General features: G+C 46.1%; 1 protein-coding gene across 1 annotated transcript in view; it reads right to left on the minus strand.

The window, feature by feature from the left end:
• The window catches only part of GRIN2B (glutamate ionotropic receptor NMDA type subunit 2B), a 407,054-nt gene that overhangs the window by 20,213 nt on the left and 360,520 nt on the right, over positions 1-26,321 (minus strand). Inside the window, exons 9-10 of the mRNA XM_044227133.1 lie at positions 24,535-24,660; positions 21,815-22,044 (exon numbers count right to left, since the gene is read on the minus strand). Coding sequence (XP_044083068.1) covers positions 21,815-22,044; positions 24,535-24,660 — 356 coding nt within the window. The remainder of the gene's footprint in view (positions 1-21,814; positions 22,045-24,534; positions 24,661-26,321) is intronic.

Raw genomic sequence — 26,321 nt, forward strand, 5'->3', positions numbered from 1 at the left:
AACCCAGGATCCTCAAAGAACCATAAAACACCTCCCAGAGTTCTATGCACAGAAAACAGATGTTCAGCTAATGTGTGCAGGGTAGAGGAATCCAACAATGAGGTGAGTGTGCCAAGTTCCAAATGAGATGTGAGGCAAGTCACAGCTCTGCGAGTTTGGAGGGAGAAGAGATCATCATGTGTGGGTGGGTTAGGAGGCCAGTGACAGGAGGGAGAGATGGAGCTCTTCCAGACTGGCCAAGGCTTCTACTGAGTGGGGAGGGCACTCAGGGCAAGAGGCGTGGTGTGAGCCAAGGTGTGGAGGGACCCAAGCGCTGTGACTTCCCTGAAGTTGGAAAGGATGTCTGTACATGGGAATGTTGGAACACTGAGCTGGCACACAGCCAGAAGCTACACCACAGAGCACCCTGAAGGGTCAGGCTCGGAAGGACGCCAGGTGTTTACCATGGTGCAGAGGTGACATTATGGAGGCACAGCAACACGGCTTGAAGAGCACGGAGCATGGGGCAGGGATATTTACTGGAAAATGACTAAGGGTCTGGACGATTTTCGGGGGCAATATAATGGGAGGAACACATGACAAAGCCATCAGATGGCAGCTCTGACAGGATGCATGTCTGTATACTCAGGAGGATGAAGGAGGGAAAGCCGTAGGGTCAGCATCACCTCACCCCTCATCTGTCACCTCCCTCCTTCCCCTGTCCCTCAGTAGCCACACTGGCCTCCTAGCACTTCCAGGAACGTGCCAGGCAAGCTCCTGCCTTCGCATGCTCTTCTCTTCGCTCAGAAAGCCCCAGATATCCATCACTCCCCTTCGCTGACTTCAGATCAGACTTGATGGTCTTCTCACCGAGCCCTTCTCCGGCCACTCCATCTCGAATTTCAACTCCCCTGACGGCACTCACTATCTCCCTTCTCTGCTCTGTGTTAGCAGGTGAACACCTGATATTGTCAATAACTGTTCTTTATATTTATTTTCTTCTTCCTCCTTTCAGAATGCAAGCAATGTGAGGGAGAGGATTTTGTCTGTGGTGATTGTTACTGTATCACTAGTGCCTCGAACCATCCCTTGTATTTAGAATCTCTTGATGTGAATGAATGAATGAGTGACTAAAGGAATGAATGATCTGTGGAACCACATGTTATAGATGAAAAAAAAAAATCATTCAAAGTATACTCCTTCCTAGCGAACGCATCCCCGTCCAACTTGAAGTTGAACATTGGGATTTCTGAGAGCTGGTGCTGTCCTCACCTATCTGGTGACTAAGGAGTTAATTCGTCCTCGTGCTAGCTGAGGACATCTTTCCTGGCACCTTCTCCATCTTCCCTTCAAAAAATATGTCAGATCTGAGATCCCACAAGAGCTTGTCAAATTTAGGACTTGACAATGCATATGAGTATTTCTTTGGCACCAAAAATGTGACAGAATTGGAGATGATTATGGTAACACGCAGACGAAGTGGAACAGAAGTGTGAGGACTATGGCATTTGATTTTGGTTCCTAAGTCAGCCTGTGTGTGACAGGTGGCCTCGGCTGTGCTCCCTTGACCTGCCCATAGTGGACACTTAACAAAGGGGTGTTCTGGTCATCCAGTCCACCTCTCAGACCAGCCTGGGAGAGCGCATGGAATGCTGCAGATATTTTATAAAAAGCTGTGGGTGCTAGCAAAGAGAAGTGGCCTTTAAAGATTTAAGGAAAGGGTACAGATGGATTCACCATGGAAACTGGGATTTGGGAGCCTCATGAGCAGTCCTAACAGCTCCTACAAAGTTTGGGGGAGAATACTAAAGGTTACCATCAGAATTTCCACACGCAAGATACCCTGATGAATTCTGGAGCGCTCCCATTGTTAGCATGATAACCCAAGGTTCCTAACATGAAGCCAGGGTTGGGGATAGGACTGCCAATGGACCGTGCCAGGCGGGGCCTAGGGCAAGTGAGGATCCAGGGAGAGGCACGTCATGGGGGACAGGCACACCTCTGCTTTCCTGGCAAATCAATCAGATCAGTCAATTCCACACCGAGAAATGGAAATGCCAGCAGGAGCACACACGGTTACACTGTGACCCATTTACAGCACAGCAGAACTTCTTGCCTTGGTCAATAAATTCAGCCCTGTGCTGGGGGCACTCTGGCTTATAGAATGTCAGGGCTGGGAGGGAGGTTTAGTGACCCCACAGTGCCTACTGCATGCCTTACTGGGCTTCACAGTGGACCCTCTCAGAGGAGGGTTCTGATGAGTTCTTTGGTAAAGAAACTTATTTAACCCTGACACAGAATTTTCCCAAACCAATTTTGCCATGGATTTTTTTTTTTTTTTTTTTTTTAAAGAAGACCCAGTGTGTTTCCTAGAACACTCAGTAAGCTGTGAAACACGGTTTGGGAAATGCCTACTGAGTGATTTCCTCACTGTACATACTTATCCTTTGATAACCTGATCTCATTTGAAGAGAGAGATGGTAGTTATCTTGCAAGTGTAAAGTTTATACCATGAATGATGCAGGTCTAAGTCTGGTGGCACTAAAAGGAGATGACAATATTGTTGATAAAATTATAATCTGCTGGTGGCATTTGCAGCAAAGAAGCCCTTGCAAATTTCTAAATAACAGTAAACTCTGTTAGTAAATTCTAAAGTGTCTTACAGGCCAAAAAGGGGATGAAGTTAGTAAAATGTCTCAACAGAGTTTGAATATTTATAGCTTTTTATGAACTACCCAAGACCGAATAGCCAGTCCCAGCTCCTGTCCCCTATGCACGGCCCCCACCACCTTACCACACATGAACTGAGAGCCCACTGGGCCCCGTCCTGCACCACAGCCAAGGCAGGCCCCAGCCTGTAAGGGGTAATGGGAGTTCAACGTTCCTAAGTCATCCTTAATGGTCCTCCAATTACAACGGTAACACAGGTATTCTAAGGCGATGGCTACAAAAGTAAAAGATCAATAGCCATATGGGTAGAGGAATGAAATTTAATTTTGCCAACTGACTGAGGGTTAAGCCAAACAGTCCTTTTACTTCCAACCCTTTTGGTGAAAATCATTCCGAACGACATTAATTCACATTCCTCTTTGGGGTTATTCTCCATGCAGGCATATTCTGTGAGCTCATAGCCACCAGCTCCATGTCACGGTACCGGGATATAGAAGCTACGCTTCTATAGCGTAGAAGGGATTTAGACACAGAAGATCATAGATGGCTTAAGAGGTTACGTTTAACATGCATTGCTTCCAGGAAAATCTTAGACACCGTTTCTCCTTTTCATAATTCCTATTTATATAAGCTTGTTCTGTTATCATTTATCTCTCTTCCCCTATGAAAGCGGAGAGCGGTTCCGCTGCAGTACGGCAGGGTTGGCCACTTCTTGTTAGAGGTGTCATGGGAGAGCAGAAACAACCAGGGGACGACCCGCAGATTGAGAAGGCGGAGTCTTACCATTCAAAGAACTGTGTACAACTGGCACGAACACAGACGGGCCACTGAAGTCCTCTCATGCAGGAGGAAGGGAGTAATCAGGGCTTCGAAGACATCAAGTATCTAGCCAAGTAAGTCCTGAAATCACTTTGTAATTTAAGATCTGACAAACCACAATGGCAGTTGGGTGGGAGACACCCTTCATTCACTACTCTTCTCCAATACTGCTTCCTCAATTGGGATGATTTAATAGTAGAAACCACAAGATGAGCAAATTCTATCTGCTACTATAAATGTCAAATATTTCTGATCTACATTACCTACCCCCAAACCATTAGTTACGAATCTACCTTCCACTGTTTCTCAAATCCAAATGACTAAGAAAGGAAGAAAAGTATTGGCTTATACCACGAACACTCAATGAATTAGATAACTATCTTAGGCACTGATTGGCTAAAGGATTAATCTGTTCAACAAATAGTTGAGCACCTCTATTTGCAAGGTTCTGCATAGTTATGGTGGATATATTGGTGAACAGAGACAAAAATTGTTGTCCTCATGGAGGATACAGTATAGCAGGGAGAGACAAATATGACAAATATGATAAATGTTATTAGTATGTTACACAATATAACATATAATTCTATGAATGTAAAAAAAAAAAGATAGAAAGCCTGAGAGAGAAATAATCTTGTTTTAGAGCCTCTTCCAGATTTTAGATAAGATGCGTATTTAATGGCCCACCTACAGGATATCTTGGGCTTAGACTACCTTTTAGGGACACATTGTCACTGTTCCCTGAGAACTCTTGCTTCCAACAATAAACTACCTGTAAGTGCCTTCCTCTTTGAAACTAGTCTTCCCAGCTTGGTCCATGCACATCTTCAGAGGAACACTTCAAGCTGGCATCAGATAAACATGTTAAAATATACTTTTCCACTTAAAATAAAACCCAAGGTGAATTTTATTCCAGGCTGGGTGAAGAGACTTTTGGTAGAATGAACAAATGGGTTGAAGAGACAGGATTACCAGCAGGACAGCCTGCCTATGAACTGCAACACCTTATTTGGGAAACTAATCTAGATGAATCTATTCCACACTTAGATTTTTTTAAATCCTGAATGGACCTCGTCAAAGGAAATATGCACTAACGGAGACACTGTCTCAGCTACCCAGTAGGATCTATTCCAGTGTTCCCTTACTGAGCTCCACAATGATTCATTTAAGACACCAGGCCACTGAGTCCTTTGAATGGTTCCAAGGACATGTGTCATGTTCCTTTAGTCAATGGTTTATAGAGAAGCTAGCCTACTTTAAAGTTATTCTATAAATTCCAAATCAGGAGTCAATTAACAGAATGGGAGAAAGTCTCTAGCCAATGCCAAAGTAGTTATAAAGAAATAGGGTTTTTTTTGTTTTGTTTTGTTTTATCAAAAAAGAGAACCCTGGGACTTGGGTGGGATACTTGGTAAAAGGGGAGATGTGATCAGCTTGAGTTGGGAGTGTGGGGTAACTTACTCAATAGGAAAGGTCTCATTTTCTTTAGTTAAGTTCAGTGATGAGATGGAAAACTTGCTCTTTAAATCTGCTATGACACTCAATTGGATTGGATAGCTGGCCATTTGGGAAACAGAATTAAACCTCAAAATAGTAAGTCTGGCATGATGAAAGAGGATATTAAAAGGATGAAGTTCAATTAGGAAACATACAAAGTAACTCTCACAGAATGTAAAACCAGAGTGCCCTCAAGTGCGAAGTGACAGGAACTGGCTTTGTCAAAAGCGAGGTGAAGAAAGATTGCGGAGCCCTAGTGGACCACAAGCTGCATGAATCGACAATTCGGTGCTGCTATTTAAATAGGGAGCCAGTAATAGGAATTGTGGCAGGTGGGAAGGAAAACGTCAGGTCCCTGATACACCACTGGGAGGGCTCTACGGTCATTGTGTGCTCTTTTCTGTAACTCACAAAGAAATTTCAGAAGGTTAAGAAAGTGAGTGAAGGGCAAGAGAACAAATTTTAAGGTAAAAGCCTAAAAGATTGGGTTTATTTAACCTTGAAAATGAGCACCCGAGGAAATTCCGCTATACTTACCATCTTCTGTTTTAAGAACTATTTCAGTGTCTGCCTTGCTCATTGGACTATGACACATGGGCAGTCTCAACATGTTCCTAATACCTCACATGTAGAGTTTTCACAAAATTTTGGGACATACTTATACTAAAACCACCCTTGCCACTTATCAGAGATTCAAAGTTAACTGGGTGCCCTGCATTTTTATTTGCTAAATCTGGCAACCTACCCATAGAGTCATAGATGGCCATTCCCATAAATACTTGCTGAATTAATTGCTATCATGTACTAGGTATTATGCTAAGTGCAGGGAATAGAAAAACTGAAATAAAAAGCCAGATGGTACAAACAGGCCTTTGTCAATCCAAAGAACTGTGGAAAGTCAGGATTCTGGTAGGAGGCAGAATCCTGGTTGAACAAGGGGCTTACCAAGGGGCAGAGGGATTTTGGAGAGACTCTCTGAGATGCAGAAGCACAACTATTGGTCTTTCTTTTTCCAGGGCCTCTAGGCATTAGTCCTGAGCAACACGGCAGCTTCTAGGACTCCCGAGATCGACTGTGTGATTGGACTCTGAGCTCAGGGCTGACAAAAAGATTAGCGGGAGCAGGTCTGCACAGAGCTGTTCAGACCTGCCTTTATTTACCCTATTCCAGTAAGACATGTAGGGTCTGTCTCTTGAATAAATAAAGGTCAGGCGGTGAAACTGGAAAGCAAAGACACTAGTTAGAGAACACTGGCGTTCTGGTTGCGTTGTACACGTATGCAGGGTCAGGGGCACCAAGGCAGCACGTGTTAAGTGTGAATTGGCTGGTAGAGACCCAAAGGAGTTTGGGGGACAAAAGGGTTGGGAACCTAGAAGAGGAGCTTTAGGGACTGAAACCGTTGGACCTTGGCTCTCCCAAACCCGCACCGAATCTATAATTCTGGGAATTTTCCAAATGGCAAAAGGGTCATCAGGGTGCATCAGTATTTCCTTCATTAGTGGACAAATTATGACAGCATAGTGATATTTATAGCAATAAGAACATAATTTTCATTACCAAATAATCTAATCAACATGGGTAATGATAATAAAGTCAAGAATGTTACAAATCCTGTGGTTTCACCAATAATTGCCAAAGATACTGAGGCTCTTTCCTAAGTCTCCAAGAGAGCCTGGGGCGGGAGCAGTTGGGTGTGCTTCTCCTGAGAGTCAGAAAGGACAGGCGATTCTCTGCCAATACAGACCACATGAGCAGAGAAGGCTTTAAGAGAAACCCAGTTTTATAATCTGTCCACTCCTGTAAGAAACAGTTAGGGGTGGGGCCCGGTAGTCAAAGGAGATTCTTCTGGAAGTAACTGTTTTCTATCCCAGTGATGGGTGACAGACAGAGTTCAGAAACATGCACTGAGTTCTTACTCTGCATCTAGAAGGATACTAAGAAAGACTTAGAAGGCTGGCTGGAAGAGGTACAAGGCCCCTCTGGCCCATGCCCTTTTCCAGGCAGCCCTGGATCCAGAGCTGTTTTCTGGGAATCTAAGCCCAGAGGAGTGACCTGTCCATTCTGCTCTGCCTGTCCAGGGAAGAAACAGCTATTGCAGCCTGTCCAGCCCTGACATTATCAGCCCCTCACTGACACCCCCGCTCTGAGTCTCGCTGAAATAGGCAAGTGCAGGGAGCCAGGAGGGTCGAGGCGGGCCACACAGTGGGCTCTAGAGTGGATCAGCAGCAGACGGTCTGTGACTGTCAAGGCCATATATTGAATCATCTACTGGAAATAGCATGAGCTTTGTGAGATGGTTTAGGCCCGAACCCAGGGTCGGCCATAGGATTTGAGTCCTAACATTGATTGAGGAATTAGTATGTGTGGGACACTGTTCTGAGCACTCTCCAGGTGTTCTAAGTTGTTACTAGAATAACAGTTCTAACGTAGGCAACATTTTTATCCCTATTTTATAAGTGGGAACCTGAAGCACTGAAGGGGTCTGGGGTCCCAGTCATAGCCCACATTTTGTAGAGGCTGAATTTTACTTTTCTCTTCTCTAAAGCAGAGACAGCATCCGCCTAAAAGGTTTGGGAGGATAAGGAAACAAGGCAGAGCATGTAAAGCTTCTAGCCCGGGGAACGCTACTCATGGTCATTAAGGACTGGTCCATTCTCTGAGGCTGGAGCTACAGAAGTGGCTTTACACAGTGACTACCACAGAGGAGGGCCACGGCTGCTAACACTGCAAAGGAACACATCATGCAAAGGTCAATTTGTTTTTGGCTTCGGAAATGCAATTTTTAATAGGCTGGCTCCAACCTGTGAACATGTTGTCCCCACCGTTCATTTATAAATCAGCTGTTCAGAAACAGAAATAGATTTCCCCAGAGAAACAATACTGTAGATGGTTAACTCATGAATGACCACTTAATCCATAGGAGGACAGACTTTTAGTGTTCATGCTACTAGCTTGTGTTCTGGGAACATTCATTCACTTAACACACTTCTAAGATGTAGCAGGCACCATCCCGGGAGCTGAAGAGAGATATGGGAAGTAGTGTCTGTTGCTTCAAGGCTCCTAGAGTGCCATGAAGGAAAGAGGCATCTGATCACTTATTTCAGTGGACGGTAACAGACATGGCCACCGGCTATTGTAGGAGGACAAAGTCTAGCCTACCCGATCTGGGGATGCTGCGGGGGCAGGAGACGGGTGAGGAAGCATTTGAAGAAAGAAGTTACTTCCCTTGCTTGGGGCTCAGGGCTGGCTCTTGCACTCTACTTTGTATGCTCAAACCCAAATTCCTGGGCCTGGTGCTTTCCTCAGCTCTCCTCCAGGCCATCCAAAACCTGAAGTCCCTATCCTCCTACCTGACCCATGTCCACAGAATTAAAACCCTTGCTTTTTGCAGCCCAAACAGATCACATCCAGGTGTTAAGGGGAAGACGATCTAAAAAAGAGTCTCCCGGATCTGTGATTATTACACCATCACTCCATGTCCCGAAGGTATCTGCATTTTAAGAGGCAGAGAGTTTAAAACCCTTTTGTTCTCGCTGTAAATGTGGAAACTAGGAATATAAGCACATGAAACCATTTTGAAAAAAGTAATGGTTGCACAGACCAACTGGCCCAGCTCGTGGACGGCCTTGGGAGCTATCTTTCTTTCAGGGATTCCGACTCCTTCACTGAATCACACGTCCTTAGATGCTGTAAGGATGTCGTGTTGGGTTTCTGTGTACACAGCAGCTCACCTGCAGCGCTGGGACCGCCAAAGGAGGGAGGACTGGTGGCAGAATGGCCACTTGTCTGGGTCATTGGGAGCCTGGAGGGCCTCATCCTAGAACATGGGTGTACTGAACAATGTGTGGTTTCACGGCCCTTGGAACCGGAAACTGAAGTCGCCCTAGGAAGACTCCTCCTGGGAGCTGGAAAGCCGCCCAGCTTCCCAGCACCAACCTCCTCCTAGCCCCAGCCCACGTCACTGAGACCACAGCAGCCAAGCAGAGTGCCCCGCCCTGCTGCACGTGGTGTTTGGCTCTCCCAGCCCTGGCAGAGAGGACCAGAGTGACAATGACATAATTTTGTTAAAAGTCTCTCTTCCACGACTTGGGGTTGAGGGGCAAGACTGTCATTCCAATTCAAGGGATTCTGAAGTGCAGAGGCAAGGCAACCAGGTGAGACAGCTATTACAGACGTTGCCCCGTTAGCAGGGAATCAAAGATCTCTTTCGCTGTACTCAGTAGCTCTGGAATGAACGACTGGCTGAACAGCTAGCCCTTTTCCCAGTAAATTAATCTCATCATGTGAGATCTCAGTGTCTGTTGATTTCTTCCTGTGTGTGTGGGTATGGACGGTTTTTGCATATTGGTGTGGTGGATCACACTTGACCTTGACCACAGGCATTCTGAGCACCGGGACATTGAGGGCCACACCTGACCTCATGCTTCCAGACGCCCGCTGTGTCCTGGGAAATGTATTTATGGTTGTCAGACCATGAAGGAATCAAGGTGTCCTGTCTACACTACGTGGACTCCAAACCACCCCGAACCGTGTCAGACCTAGCAGTGATCCTCCCCGTGGGGGGCTGAGCTGCAGCGGGGGAGTGGGCGCTCTGGAAGCTGGGGCTGACTTTGACTCGGCCCCATCTCCACCACAAGCTTTCCCAGCCTTCTCCTGTCAGCATCAGAGGATGAGAACAACTCCTCTGATGGCAGCCTCTTCTCATTAGCAACCTGGAACCACTGCTGTGCTGAAGGCTGCATTGTTCTTCCACGTTTGAATATCAATTTGCATAATGAAGCAGGTGAGAGCGCCTCTTGCCCGTTCAGGCAGCCCTGATTGGCAGAGAGAGAGAGGGATTTGTACATAATTGGCTGCAATTAATTTGACGCGCTTTTATAAGGAGAAAAGGAAAAAGCAGAAAATTGCTCAGTGCTCCAAGTCAGAGTTGCATCTGCGCCCTCTGTGGGAGTGTGTGCATGCGTGTGTTTGCAGCGAGGGGTGGGTGTGTCACATACAGGCCTGTGAGTGGTAACCTCGTGTGTTCAAATGCATTTTTTTTCCCATGGGAGCAAAAAAAAAAAGGCTCCTTCCCCCCAAGGTTCCCATGCTCGGGAGGGGCCGCGGCTGCAGCATCCTTCATAACGCAATGCTGTTAGCCATCTTGTTCAATTTGTCGTTGAGGCCACTAGGAGACATCATTAGACATCCCAGCACTCTTTCTTTAGTACCAGGATGACACCCAGCTCCACATCTCTTTTGTACTCAGTCCAAAAAAGGCTGAGTCCCAGCTGTCTCGGGGTCTGTTGGCAATCAGTTCTTGCAAGCAACGGAACAGGCGTGCACCTCGCTCGGATCAGACTGCGGTGCTAGCGATAAGCTGAGAGGCGTGGGAGCAAGCTTTCAGGAACTAAGCATTTAACAGTTTTAATACCAAGGCGGTTTACAGACTTGAGCTACTCATGGTCTCCTTGCGATGGGGACTTCAGAAATAGCCAATACAGTGATGAAGACGAAGGGATGCCATGGGGTACGTTTCCCTCCTCTCCAATTCTTTCTTCCCTGCCTTCCTGCCCTTTCCTCTCAGAGGAAGGTTCGTGAGAGTGGGATCTTTTCCTTTCTAGCTGGATTAAGTAAGTACATGGGTTCCTTCCCAGGAGAGAGAAAACTCAGCCCCCAGTGACATTCTGCGTCTAATTCATTCATCCAGTCAACCCTCATTAAGTCAGAGGCTTTTAGACGTGCAAGGGACTATGAATTCAGAAACAACGACAACAGAGCCCAGATTCGAGCGGACAGAGTCTCTTCTAAGTTCCTGCGCACTAACGGCTGGGGAGAGAGTGGTCTATCCGCTCTCTGTGGGGGTCCACCATCACCCCCCCACCTGGAGAAGCTGAGGAGGCAGGCCAGGCAGGATCCCCATGAGAGGGGGCTTGACTGGATTCTGACGCCTCAGGCCAACACTTCTAGGAGCGCACGGAGAGGACACACGGCTATGTCGGGGTGGTAAAATGGGGCAGCTGCAGGTTCCGGGGCAGCTCTCCCCAGATCAAATCCTGACACCCTCCCTTGCTAGTTATGTGACTTCGGGGAATCTGCTTGACCCTTACAGAACTCTCCTCCTCATCTGGAAAATGGTGTCACTAATCTTTACCTTCAAGGGTGGCTATGAGGACTAAGAGTAGCCACAGATGGGAAGTCTAACAGCAGACATCTAGCACCTGCCCATTACATAGTTCATCACATGTTCAGTAAGAAGGGCAGAGAGGATCGGGCAGATTTGGCCCCAGGAATCCCAGTGACTACGAGCTGGCCAAGACAAAAGCCCAAGCGAAGGCAGCCATTACAGATCCTGTATTCGAGCTGTTTACCCCCCATTCTGGGCTGAGAAGAAAGGCAGTGTTCAAAGAAGACTCTTCCCCACATCAGACAAGTTCATGGGTACTTCAGAGACTCTCTCAAAGGGAGAACACTGGTCTGCCACTCCCAGAAGGCACCTGGTTGTTTACATGGGTCCTTCCGTCTTCTCTGTCCAATGATGCCCTTCCTGCGTATTTCTGTTTCGGCTGCCTCAACCTGAGCAGGGGGATCTCTAAAAATACCCACCTGTAGTCCTGGCCCAGCCTGACTCCCTCCTGCCCTCCTGGCCTGATCTGACTAGAGGAACCAAGGCCCACACAGCAGGTGACTGGCTGGAACCTAGACCTGTCACCCTGTCCTCTCAGGCCAGCGACAGCCCTTCTCCATTCTAACTGCAGAGGGTGAACGCCAAGCTCTCCCAACAACCTCTGCAAAGCTCCTCCAGCAGGTTTGAGGGGAGTGGGACGCCAGAGCCCTAATAACTTCCCCCAAAGCAGTTTGCTCTCATGACCCTTCTCGTACTCGTGTTTTCCCGGCCGCCTCCTGGCAGATCCTGTTAGGTGGGTGCTTACAAACTTGTACTTTAACTTCCACCTGCATGGAGAGAGGCCCATTTATCTGAAAAGGTTCCCCCAAGTGACTCTGATATTTATACTCTGCTTTCTGCCACCTCTTCCCAGGCAGCCGCTTCTCCTGCATCTCCACAATAGAAAGATCTAGTCGAATGGACTGACCATCTCATTGTTAAAGTGAGGACCCAAGACTCCGCTCTTCCCCCGCCTGACTCTCTCCCCCAAAGTCCAAGCTGTGTGCACCCTGAGGGAGCTTCCTGCCGCCTTATTTTCTTCTCTCCACTAGGGCAGCTCTCAGGATCATATTGGCAGAGGTAACACCCTTGATACTCTGAATCAAAGCCCCCCAGACAAGACTGGGTGAAATACCAGAGGAGATACAGGCCGTGGGTGGTCTCCCCATGGCTCCCCGAGAGCCATGCTGGAAAGGAAAAACCCAGAGTCGAACTGTGAACCACATGGTTGGACTTCAGCAGCCTCTGGCGCCCTCAGGCCCCCGCTGGCTTGAGCATGTACCCTGCTGTGCAGAAAGCTTCCAAAAACAGAACAGGCCTCACACAGTCCACTGGGCCCCTCATCCACTCTTGCCGTCATTAGGACAAGGAGGCGGGCACTGGAAGGGCAAAAGGTTAAAACACCCATAGAGCCCAGAGCCTGCATAGGCCACAGTGTTCACCGTGGATACAACTGTGGCATCTCTAAAACGGAATTCATTTTAGGCCTGATGCCTTTGGCCACATCTAAGTTTTCACAGCTATGTTAATTTGTCTCCAAGGACTTGAACTTAGTTGCCCAGCACGAAACACTAATTCTTAATAAATCCTCAACCCACAAGCTAAGATTTAACGAGCATAAAAAAGTTTAGCCCCCTTATACTCAAATACTTATTTCTAGTTTTTGTTTTTAATGAGAGAAAAAAAAGATGTTGAGGACCTCTCTTGTTTTCCTTTGATGTAAGTCAATTTCAGAATGAGGCACCTGCCTTCCATAGCCAGCTAAAGGGAATAGTTGTCTTTTCTTAGGACCAGAGACTCAGCTGGAAGTAGAGGCCATCATCCCTGGGGGTCCCAGAGCCTCCAGCTCTCCCCAGCCTGAGACAGCCTGACAGAGAGAAGCCCGAGACGGAAGCCAGGCAGATAAATGTACGATCTGAACAGCTCAAAGACATGCTCAAGCTTCTCCCACTCCCAGAGCACCTAAAACTTAAGGATGCATGCCACACTGTATGCTCTGATTTCTTTTAACTGAAATCATTTATTGCTTATTGCTGGCTTTTGGGTGGGGCCCACTTCTATTCAATGGAGGTGGGGAAATTATGAATTCATACTCATGCTATTGTGTTTAATTGCCTTTTTAAAAACTGTTATGGCTCCAGGAAGGCTTCTATTCCTCTTATATGATACCTAGGGACACCTTTCTAAGAAAAGTTATACAGAGCCAAAGATTAGTTCTGATTTTTTTCTTTTCTTTTCTTCCTTCCCTTCTGCCTTTATTTCTATTTCTTTCCTTCTTTCTTCCTCCCTGCCTTCATTTCATTTTCTCTTGTTTTGATTCATTTCACAGAATGATGGTTCTAATATCAACAGAATGAGACGAAACTTTCTTCTTTCTCCATATAAGAAGGACAACCTTCTCAGATCCATATTGTAAAGCTTATGTTCTGTGCACAGGTGAAACTGTGTTCCTAACGTAGCTCTGTGTCAAGTTCCTAGCTATCCAGATCATTATCTTGTTGTTTGTATGTATTCTTGGAGGATGGATATACAGTTGACCTTTGAACAATACAGGTTTGAACTGCCCAGGCCCACTTAAATGAGGATTTTTTGGATCCAGTATAGTATTATAAATGCATTTTCTGTTCCTTATGATTTTTTTTCTTTCCCCATTTTTTTTTTTTTTTTTTTTTGAGAGAGAGAGATTGAGAAAGAGTGAGCGAGCTTGAGTGGAGGGGGCAGGGGCACAGGGGGAGGAAGAGAAATTCTCAAGCACACTTCCCGCTGAGCTTGGAGTCTGATGTGAAGCTTGATCCCGGGACCCTGAGGTCATGACCTAAGCCAAAGTCAAGGGTCAGAAGTTCAGCCCACTGAGCCACCCAGGTGCTCCCACCTTCCTTATGATTTTCTTAATTTTTTCCTCTAGCTTTATTATAAGAATGCAGTTAATAATACCTATAAATATACAAAATATGTATTAATTGACTATTTATGTAATCAGTAAGGCTTCCAGTCAACAGTAGGTTATTAGCAGTTCAGTTTCTGGGGAGTCAAAACTTACTCAGATTTTTTTGCTGTGCAGGGGACTGGCACCCCTACCCCCACGCTATTTAAAGGACAACTGTGTGTGTACTTATGTGTATGTATACACATGTGTGCACGTATGTGTATGTATACACACATGTACATGCATGAGCGTGCACATACATGTGTGTATACATATACACATATGAACACACATGTACATATATGAGCATGCACTCCTGTGTCACAAATAATCTAACAAGGAAGATGGGTTCATCCACACAAAGAGAGGACATCTGTTCACCTTTATTGAGAAAAATGTCCCCAGTGCCTTAGGAGCACATAAAGTCCCTTCCAGGTCTGGGATTTGAACAATGCAACACAATCTGGAATATGAGAGGGGTGCCTTAATAATACTTAATAAGTATTAAGTATTAATAATACTTAATAATACTGTAATTAAGTAATAATAATACTTAATAATACTGTCCACAGAAAAGAGTCGTGGAAATGATGGAGTGCACAAAAACCTGTCCTCAATCCCTTTTGACAATGACATTACTACGAAAAGGTCTAGGAGAAGGTTGCGTGGGAAGTGCACACGTGTCGGCCCCAAGCGCAGCGCGAACGGGAGCCTTCAAGGACACTTGGGTTTTTTACTATTTCCCTAAAAATTCAGCAGCGTGCAGAAGACTTCTGTGGTGTGGAAAACACGTCTGCAAATCTTCAGTGTAATGGCGATCAATTCTTCGAAGTGAAGGAGATTCGTGAGAAGAGGGGCTGGACTGGATCCTGCTGTAAGAAACAGCCACTTTGGAAGGATGGGGGTGAGATGAGTAGGAGAAACCCCGAAGTCTAACATCTGCGGGGAACTCAGAGAGCAGGTCAGAGGAGAGTTGCAAAGGCCCATATCTGTTTCTGGGGGCTGCCATAGCCAACTACCAAGGACATGGTGGCTTCAAACAACCCTAAGTTATTTTCACACAGTTCTGGAGGCCAGAGGTCCGAAATCCAAGTGCCAGTGCTGTGTTCCCTCCAGAGGCTCTAGAAGACAGTCTGTTCCTTGCCTCTTCCAGCTTCCAGATGGTTCTTGTGGCTGCAACAATTCTAATCTCTGCTTCTGCATTCTCCTGATCTTTTCTGAGTCAAATCTCTGCCTTTCTCTTATAAGGACACTTGTCATTGGATATAGCATCAACCTGGGTAGTCCAGGATGACCTTATCTTGAGATCCTTAACTTAATCACATCTGCAAAGACCTTTTTTTTCCAAATAAAGGTAACACTCACAGGATCCAGGGGTTAGGACATGAACGTATCTTTTTTTTTGGGGGGGGGAGCTCCATTCAACCTATGATAAACCCCAACAGTACAGAAGAGGTCAGGGGTGAGGAAACCTGTGTAGGGAGCCATGGAATGTCAGGAAGGGTCACTCAAGGAGGGAGCGACACAGTGAAGCCTGATGCTGCACATGGGTACACAGAAAGGAGAGGAAGGAGACTCTGCCCCGCCCCCCTTGGGAGCCCAGTAGCCAGTGCCAAGATATCTGCATCCTGGGACTGGGAGGATGACCACTGCAAAGCCCTACTAGATGCCTCAGTCAAGGTGTCCAGGCTAGTCAAAAATGAACTCAGGAATCAGAAGTGGGCAAAAGTAGTCCCATTCTCAAATAACACTAACAAAGTGGTGAGAGTTGACCCTGAACAATGCCACTGGGCTGGGCAAGCTCTAGTCATTGCTCTGGGGGCACCTGGATGTAGGCCAGCCTGCAAGGAATGAGGGAGGACTCCGTGCTTGAGGTAGTGGCCCACGTGCAATGTCAGATTGGTTCTGGTAACTGACAGACATAAGGTGCAGGTGTCCCTTCCCCTCCGCACGTGTTCCCTGTGCCCTGCATCCTCCCAGGCTTGGGGGAGTTTTCTTTTCTTATCACTTCCTCCAGAATTGCTCTCCACCAGCTGCTACAAGAAGACTCGTTGCTTGACAGCTCCACAGGACTCCCACGTAAGAAATCACACCCTAGTTTGCTCAGCTACCTGAAGGTCCAGTCCAGGCGCCCATTTCTAGTTCCCTGGCTCATTAGTCATGCCTGCCACTTTCCCTAGTAAGCTATTTTTGGCTCAGTATTCCATGATCTGACCAAGAAGTTCTGCGCCAGGACCAAGGCGTGGCAGATCAAGTTTGAGGTCAGCTGTCTCTCACTGGCTTTCTGCCTAAAATGAATAGGGCAAGGAAGACACCTCTGTACGAGGGAAAGAACAGGACCCATTTCCTCCCATGCTCATATGCCATCCATTCATTACATATCAGTGTACTATGGTGTGTATAGGCTTCTCACCAGGCTGGTTCTCTTCCAGAATGCATACGGACTTGTTCGCATGTTAATTTAAAAGTCCTACAAGGTCTCTATTCCAGAAGGATGCATATAAGGGGACTTTGAGATGCTATGGGACTTCACATAGAATAATCAATATCTAGAAAAGCCATGAGTCCTCATTAGCTGTTAGAATGCTGTCCTAATAGTACCTTCAATGTACAGGCAAAGGGGGTTGCCCTCATTAATTAGACAGGTACCGTTCAGACGTTTAAAGTTAATAAAAATTCCTACGGTTCCTTGAGAAAAAAAAAAAACCACAAAATACACTGTGGGTGTGTAGGACACAGGGATAGGGATGTGTGAAGCAAGAGGATGCCAAACACCTGGGGAGCCCAATGGTCAGACATCAGCCTCTGCTTCCTTTACCCCATGACTCCAGAACCTCTCCTTCTCTCCCCTGCTGCCGCCCCTCTCCCACCATCATCCAACAGTGGCTTAAAGCTCAGGGTCACAACAGGCTCAGGTTAAAGTCAATGTGTGGACCATCAGCCTGTACAAGTACTAGAAATCACCGCCCTTCTCTTTTTAAAGGAATGCCTCTGAAAAACTTCTTAAAGAAAGTGCAAATGAGGGACGCCTGGGGGACTCAGTCGATTAGGCATCTGCCTTCTGCTCAGGTTCTGATCCCAGAGTCCCAAGATCAAGCCCTGCACCGGCGGGGGAGGGGGGGTGTCCTTGCTCAGCAGGGAGTCTGCTTCTTCCTCTGCCCCTTTACCCTGCTCGTGCTCTCTCTCAAATAAATAAAATCTTTTTTTTTTTTTAAAGAAAAAGAAAATGTTAAAATACTATCAGTTCATCAGATACCTGCTTTTTGGGAGAGGAAAAGGATCTAACTTGCTATGCTTTGACAAGGTAGATGGGAGGATAGGAAGAAAGAAGATGAATGAAAACCAAGCCCTGCTATCTGAACAGGATGGCACAGGGCTTAGGGGCTGGAGGCAGCAAGCACATCAGAAGGAAAATGACTTAACCCTTCCCAGGCTCAGTTTCCTCATCAACAAATGAAACATTCATAGCACCATTACATAAGATTGTCTGTGTAATTCAGCTGGCCTTATGCCTGGCTTGTACAGACTGAAAAAACGTGAGCAGAGCTGTCATTGTTGAAGTTATATTATTAATAGTCAGGATTGTTATTATCTTTATCCATAGCAATGGTAGTCCTGGTAGGGGTAGTGTATGGCGACCTCAGGGTTAAGTGAAACTGACAGAGAAATCATTAAATGAGAGATTCAAAAACTCCCTGAAAAGTGGGAGGAGGGGTGTCGATACCAATCCTTCCTGACATCATAACTTTGTCTGGGATGAGTTACAAGGGAGATGTCCTGATGAAGTGGTCTAAGAGCCAAACACACAGGGACACAAACCTTTAGCTCTGTCACTTGAGAATGTGGGACTTTAGGGAAGTCCGGAAACTTCCCAGACTCTCGGGGTCTTCATTTGTAAAATAAGAATAGTCATACCTATAAGCAGAGGACACATATAAAATAGATGTAATGTGCATGACATACATAGTAGGGCCCAGCAAATATGGCTGGACCTTCCTTCACCAGGTGGCCAAGCTCCTTCCCCTCCTTTCTATGGTTGGCAGACTACAAACTGAGAAATCCGTCTGGGTAGGGGAGACACAGGAACATGAGCATGGGGCACTCTCTGTTAGGAGCAGAAAGATGTCACCAGCTTCCTTACACTCTGTTCCCACTGGGCGAACGGATGGACTGTACAGTAGGGCTGCTAAATGTTAGAACGTGTACCCATATTTAGTTATAGCATGTAGTGGAATAATTCCCAAGTCACTGATGTAATGTGCTACTGCAAGATGGAAGCCGTCCAGTAAAAGGGAGCCCCAAAATAGGTTTTCACGGAAATTTAACTCTGAACGTTCTGATTCTGTACCTTCACAAATGAGATCTGGAAAACACTTTTCTGCCATCAAGTTGAAGACAATTTCCTAAAGATATATAAATTTAATGGCTATAAATACCTTCCCATCATCACTTCAAGATATCTACCACTCGATCTCAGTTGTATGGAAGATAAGCCATCCGTGATAGTCAAAACAAGTTTAAGAACTCTTTTCCATTTTAAATGTTACTTTCCTTGATGAAAATACAATTCCATTGAAAAAAAGAGTCTTCAAAATCACCTCATTTCTATTCTCAATGTTCCTGTCTTGACGACTTCATTCTTTACCTTTTCTTTTTCTAAATTCACAGAATACACTTGCTGTCATGCAGAATCAGCCCAAGACTTTGTTTTCTTAAGGTGTTGCGAAGGGAAACTAGTATTGATTTTGACATTTTAAGTGCACTTTCAGAAAACGCTCTTTCTGATTTGTATTAGCATTCCTGACACTGATGTGCGTTATATGTCATTAGTTACTTAAATGTTTGCTATAATTATGTAAATTATGTTGACACTGTCTGGTAGGATGCTTACACTTTACGATTTTGTCATCTGTAAAGTTCTAAAATGTATCTGATAACCATTTTCAAGTATTTTCAAATTAGGCAGCTGTTAAAGGGTTCTTGCTCTCCTGTTGCTTTCTTTGCCTATAATAGGCTATAGGCTCTAATGCCTAGCCCTCACCCCACAGGCTTTTTTTAAAAATATATTTTATTTATTCATTTGAGAGGGAGATAGACAGAAAGAGAGCATGAGCAGGGGAGAGAGGCAGAGGCAGAGGGAGAAGCAGGCTCCCTGCTGAGCTGGGAGCCCGATATGGGGCTTGATCCCAGGACACTGGGATTAGGACCTAAGCTGAAGACAAACGCTTAACCATCTGAGCCACCCAGGAGCCCCCTCCCCACAGACTTTTAAAAAAACAAACAGGATAACCAGATTATGATCATGATCCAGTGGAGCTCATGGTCAGACAGGGGAGATCCAGTCAGGTCCAGGTGTCCAGATTATGACAGAATAATGTGGAAGACAGGTGTTATTAATGAAGGGATGAAAGACTGCCGGGTCATAGGAGAGGATGACTCACTGTCCAGATGAGCCAAGGAAGGCTCCACAAATGAAGTGACCTCTACTCTGAGCCTTGAGAGTTCCACAGGAGTTTGGTGAGTGAAGAAGTCAGGAGAAGAACATCCCAGGCAGATCACAGACAAAGAGGCATGGCCCGGAAGGACGAGAAGTCAAGAAGCCTGGGATGTAGGCAGCAAAAGCGTAAGCCCTGGCCAACCACACTCAGTGGGAATCACACGTGAAGGCCCTCAGAGGCACATCAGGAAAAAGTCTTTATTCTCTATGCAATGGAGCCGCTGAAGTTCTCTAAGCAAAGAACGGATGGGAGCTAACTTTTCAGAACATAACCAACGTGGTGTGAAGGACAGACAGGTGCACAACCTCTCTGTGTAAGCTACCTTGAACAATATATCCTTTTGAAACCACAAAAGGGAAAACAATCTCCTTGCATCTTACTTAGGCTTATCTCAAATAGAAGATTGTAGAGTTGTCAACCGGTGGCTCATGAATGTATAGGGGAGATAAATACAGTGTCCTAAGTAACCCTCAGAGATATCTGAAGAAAACAAAATGATAAATATGGTGGATCCCTCACTTAGTAGCCCAGAGCTCCAAGAAGGACCGTGTTCCACGGTACATCTGCCATATTATGGAGGCACAGCAATATAGTCCTGCCATATTGCATCTGGGGATATGATCCACCACACTTCTGCAGAGCCTGACATCAGGACATGGTCTCCCATACCTCTGACAAATCCACGTGTGAGGACATCATCTACTGCCACATCCCTGTTTTAGGATAGTCACAGCTCACCTCACCAATGCCACATTCAAGTGTAGAGCCCTGAGGAGGTAGTTGTTCTTAACCCCACTACTGCCCAGGCTAGACAAACAGGCACAAAAATTGGTGTTAAGAGGAGGTGAAGGGAGGTATCTCATTCAACTTTTCTGAGCCAGCATCATAATGATAAAAGATGTTGATGAAGGAACAAAGGAAATGTTTAAAATGAATTAAGTAATAAATGCAGGAATATATGAATAATAAATCATGCGTTAGAAGAGAGAAGTAAATAAAAACCTAAAAATAAGGGAGAAGGAAATAAAAAGGGAGGTATTATTTAAAAGAAAAAAGAAGAAGAAAATAAAGGAAGATGAACTGAAGAGAGAGGTAACATGAAAGGGTAAACACAGTGAATGATCCAAATATGTACACATAGTTTTGGGTTTTTTTTTCCATTCCCTTAGAGGCTTGTTTACCTTCCTCACATGCTGTTGAGTGTTCCTGGTGAGTAGAGATGGCTACATGGAGAAATCAGAACGTGGGCCCTCAAAAAGATTAGCTCTTCCTTCTTACTCTTCTCAAACCATTTGTTAAGGGTTTAAAGATTTATTTGGGGGGAGACCTACCCCTCCTTAGAAATCATTAACTATCTGACCTATGTGTTCTAAAGCCACACCTGTCCATACCTCATAGCTTCAACCTGGGGACAGGGATGGGAAATCACATTTTCTAAATCTGAAGGAAACAAAGGGTAGGAAATTTGTTGAGTGGAAGTTTCCAGAATGATGTGGGGCATCCATGAGTTCGACTGGACACCCCATGGAGGCAGTTCCTCTCACTCCTCTTGGACCATCACGGTTTCAGGAGACAGATCGCCCACAGAACCATGATGCTTCCAGCAGACCCAGAGAGTATGGTATTTAGGACAGGTTTGGCACATTCTTGTCCAGAAATATGCAAACCAGTGGACACTTTCCTTCGTCTCACAACTGCACAGCTCACCAGGGAGGTCTGCAGTTGGTATGGGGGCTACCTATTCATCAGCACCATACAGGGAAATCATCAAGTTAAATAGCAGTCAGTTTTCTTTGGGAACACTGTGAACTACTCTCCTTCTCAGCCCTAGGAACACACAAGCATGCCGATGAACAAACAGAGAGCCCACAGTCAAATACCACTGGGAGGAAAATGAAGGCCACAATGGGCCAGAGCCCTCAGTGTGGGTGCAGAGGGCGGTCCCCTAATAACACCCCAAATGGGCAGCCCTGTGCTGACAGGCCACCCAAGCACATTCAGCAGGAGGTACCCCATTCTCAGGAAACTGCTAGCACACCAAGCCCCTTATTTGCAGCCCGGGGCATACTGGGGCCAACCTTTCACAAATCAGAAAGCGAATGTGAAGCACTATTATTTCAGTAGGGAAACTGATGTTTGCTCCCAGGTCCCAATTTAAGGAGACACAAGAAAGAACTGCCAGTTCTAAAGATGGAGAAAATTAACAGGTACATGAGAACTTCGAGTATGGCTCAGAATGGGACTGGGGGAACGATGGGAGGTTTCAAACGGTCCTCTTACCTTTTTGTCACTCAGGCCAGAAACCTGGTCCACATACTCCTCCTGGATCATGAAGGCAGCTAAGTTGGCAGTGTAGCTGGCCAGGAAGATGACAGCAAAGAAGGCCCACACCGACACCATGATCTTGGAGGTGGTCCCCTTTGGGTTCTGCACGGGTACGGAGTTGTTAAACACCAGACCCCAGAGTAACCAAATAGCTTTGCCGATGGTAAAAGATGGGCCACCTGGCTCTGTCATGGCGAAAAGACAAGGATAGGAAGTTACGACAGAGTCACGGGCTCTAGTTAAACAGAGATACCAGCTCTGCATAGACAAATACAGCTGGTAAGTTTCCGCTCAGAGCAGGAAACCCTCCGACTAAGACGCAGGCATTTTTAAGTTGAGAGTCTGTGCCTCTCATCTGGGAGCACCCCCCTCCCTGGAGGAGGTAGCTTCCTACCCCAATGTAGACGAGACCCTCAAGACCACACAAAAACTGAATGACAAAGGCAGCAACCCCACTACTGCCACACTCGCATCCTCACTACTGTTGTTCCTAAAATTTCTATTTGTATCGGCCAAGAAAGGAGATCAACTTCAAAAAAGTTCAACAAGAATTGTGTGGAATGTTCTACCTTCATCATGGACCTGCTACAACTTTATTCACACGGATGCCGGATGGCTTGGAATGTCCTTTATCCTTAATTTTTCTTTAGCTTCTAGCACTTAGAACCAAATGTTTCCAGGACAACCTTGACCCCACTCCAAGGCCAATGCATCCCAGCTGGGTTTCCGATCATGACAGGTCCTGTGTATGAGAATGTCAGGACATCCAGAGAGGAAGTCATAGACCCCTGGCTTGGCCACGGCATCGGAGGGCAGAAAGGCAGACTGTCTCTGACCTTCCTCCACCCAACCTTGACATCCACAGTGCCAAGGCTTCTGCCCAGACTTGTTGTGGCCTCGCTGCTTTCCATGTCTGGCAATGGCAAAATCTCTCCTGATGTCTGGGTCTGCCTATATGCCCCTCCACCACGGAAACAAACATCTGCGTGCACAGTTTCACCGCACCATTAGCGCAGGTCTTACAATGCGATCTGTGATCTTGAGAGCATCTGCTCTGACAAGTAAATCAGTGACTACACACGTCAAGCTTCGTATCTAACTGTGCACACACATCTGTGCATGGGGACCTGACTTCATGGAGCAGATGTGTAACTCCAAAGTTGTTCATAAATCAAAGTTCTTTCCACTGTAAAATGCCCCGGAGACTTGATATTTAAAGCAATCCCATGCTGAAATCCTTCGTGAAGACAGGTGCCCCTTAGTAAGTAAGTAACTGAAAGCCCTGGCTTTGGATTTTGTGGCTGGATGATCTTTTGCCTCCTTGATTTTTTTCAAGGTGAAGGGATAGCACATCCTCACTTCCATTCTTGATGCTGTCAACGTATGTATGTACTTAGGGGTTTCTCAGATGTTTCGCTTGTGACTAATCATACCCCTCAGGATGGGGGGAGCTCATGGCTTCTGGAAGACTCTCTAGCACAGGCACAAACCCCCTGACTGCACCATATAGTGAAGACATTGAAACTTACAGGCCAGAATGCGTGAGCCGAAGAAGAAGATAGGTCCGCACCTGGAAATGTCCCCGTGTGGCAGGGATTCAGAGCCTGGACTGTGAGAAGGACTAGGGGAGTTCTGACACAACACTGCTGCCTAGCCCCGCAACCTCGGAGATTCTTATTAAACTGTGATGGGGGGTTACTCTAACTGCGACCAAGGTGGAAAACCACTACTCTGACACAGAGCAGTGGTCCAAGACCCACCCGGAATTAGTGAGTCAGAATGTTAGAAAATGGGGTGCAAGCACCTTTGTCTTCTAAGTGCCCCACAGATCATTCTTTGTGTAGCTGGACTTAAAAAGGACTTTCCTCCCAGAGGCCTGATTGCAGAAGAAAGCTCATTCTGGATGGGAGAAGAAAAAAAAGTATAGTAGTTCCTAATTGTGGGATTCTCAAAAAGTTTTGGATGAGTTGTTTACGGGGATCCCAAGTACCCCCTTCAGGAATCTAGTAAATGTTTTGTGAAGTCTCGTAAATGGCTTGAACACAGGAGCAGCCCTTGTATCTCTGGACCCGCTGAGCCAGAAAACTGGACTGCCCCCAATGGTAGGGATAGGTGATAAGTGCTATCTGCTGGCCATTTAATTTCCACACCCCCCTCCCCGGCCCACAATGTGTATGCTTCCTGGCAGAGGTAGATGAGCCAGGGTCACAGGTTTGGAGAACTTGCATCTCAGAGGTGGAGAACTCCTTTGCCACAGCTACCCAGCATCTATCTCGGGGAGCCCAATTTTCTTTAGTCTTAATATATGGCTTTATCTGCCTAGTTAGTCCATCTGTTCAGACAGGCTGCTCACAGCCTAAGGTTATCAAAATAGTTTCCTCTGACACATTTATGCTACACGAATCTACGGCCAGCTTTCCTCTCATTTACCCCAGGGGTAGAACTGGGTTCACCGGGTGAGGCTTCTGCCAGCAAGGGACATAGAGATCCAGACTAATCTCTTAATTGGGGGGACCTCTAATGAGCTGTCAAGCTGTTGACATAGAAGGCTGTGGGTTCACTTCCAGAAATGGGGAAGTCAAGGAGCAGGCAGACACCAAATGAGGAGTAGAGAGACTCAGAATGGAGAACGAGAGACACCTGCGCAGAAATGCGACAGTCGTAGGCGACCTTACCTCTGCCATCAGCGAGGCACCTGTTATAACCCACAGGGCTGAAGTACTCGAAGACAAAGACAGCCACGGCTGAGACGATGAGCAGCATGACGAACATCATCACCCATACGTCAGCACTGAATGGCTCTGGGGAAGGGAAAAAAAATCAGTGCTCAGAATTAACACAGGGAACAAGCAGATTCTGATTAATCTGCATACTCATTTGCTCAGGCAACACGTATTTCGTCGGGGGGAAACAAACCACAGGTGTGTTGCGTCTCTCCCGAGAGTCAGGGCCTGGGTCGGGGAGGAGTGATGGGCTGTGTCTGAGTGTCTCCATTGCCCTGATGGGCAGGTCAAGGTCTATTTTCTTTCAAACACACGAGGAGGAGAGCTTCTTGCCTATGAACTTTTGGACACAGTTTCTGCTATTGCTGGGAAATGTGTATCTGCAAGAAGCATTAGAGTGGGGTACCTGAATCAGAGGGGACTGGGTCTTGGTTGATGCCGTCCCCTAGATGGCCACACCAGAGGATGGAGGCCTGGAGAAGCTTTCACCAATGGTTCCAAACCTGGCGTGCCAATTCATTCTCCACAGAGTCGCCATTTCAGGCTTGACTGGATTCAGTAATCACCACACCCAATGAGTAACCCTTTGTCCCCTTGCCTCACCTCTCCTAAACTTTCTAGCCTACATTTACCTTTCAATCCACTTGAATGTGGTGTATATGGGGTATCATTAGAGCAAGAGAATAGAAGTCAATGTAAAAAAAAAAAAAAAAATCCATCCACCTTGACAGTCAGTATCTGTAACAGTGGGAAAGTGGCCCATGACCAGATAACATGGCTTGGCTGTAATTAACAAAACAACTACGAGCTGTTCCCTCACACCAAGAGAAAGGGTTGATGGGATAAGACCAGGCAAGACAGCAAGAATGTTCTCCATGTGTTTCTTTAATTTCTTGAATCATCCCTGCTGAATCCCTTCCACAGATCTCAATCTCTCTGGCTTGGAGGTGTCTAGAAATTGAACAGTGCCTTCCAAGAGCCACCTCTCCATAGGCCTACAAAAAGGGACAATTGCTATTCTTTCCCATGGTACGATGTTCCCTCAATTGTGTCTCAAAATAGTTCTGGCCTTTTGAGCTGTCACATCACATTGTAAACTCATAACTATGTGAATTAACATATTGTTTTTTCCATTTCCCAAATCATTAATAAAGATGAATTTGAGAAAGGGGAGAAGTTGGCTGGAAATTAGAATCTGTTTTCTTTACATGAAACCTACTTTACTTTTGCACTTTGAAGGGAATGATTAAAAACCTGGTCACTTAACAATTTAAAAAGGACCCTGATAAGGCCCATAACCCACTGTGAAATGCAAAAGCTTTCAGTGGCAGCTCGAGATGCGAGGGCAGCAAGTTTAACTCAAAGCCTCTATCTGGTGGAGCAGGGAAGCCCCCAGCCCCCTCGGTTCTCACTGATTGCCATCCTACCCTGACTTCACTGTTGTCTAAGATTAGGGAACAAGGAGTAAAAGCATCCTCTCGAGGCTTCCTTTTCCTCCCCATGGAGCCCAGGGCAACTTTCTGCCCACAGAATACAAAAACATTTGTATTGGTTCTTACGATTTAAGAAAGTACTTTGACCATATGTTTGATATAATCCTTTGAATGGCCCTTTCATTATGGTATTACCATATCTCTTTTCCTGGAGTCAAGGTCCTTTTCAAGTTCATACTCAGAAAGTGGCAGGGCCAGTTTATAATCTGAGGTCTTCTGGGGCAAATTTTGTACTTCCTCATTGTG

The sequence above is a fragment of the Neovison vison genome, chromosome 12, assembly GCF_020171115.1.
Source record: "Neovison vison isolate M4711 chromosome 12, ASM_NN_V1, whole genome shotgun sequence".
In the NCBI taxonomy this organism is placed as follows: domain Eukaryota; kingdom Metazoa; phylum Chordata; class Mammalia; order Carnivora; family Mustelidae; genus Neogale; species Neogale vison.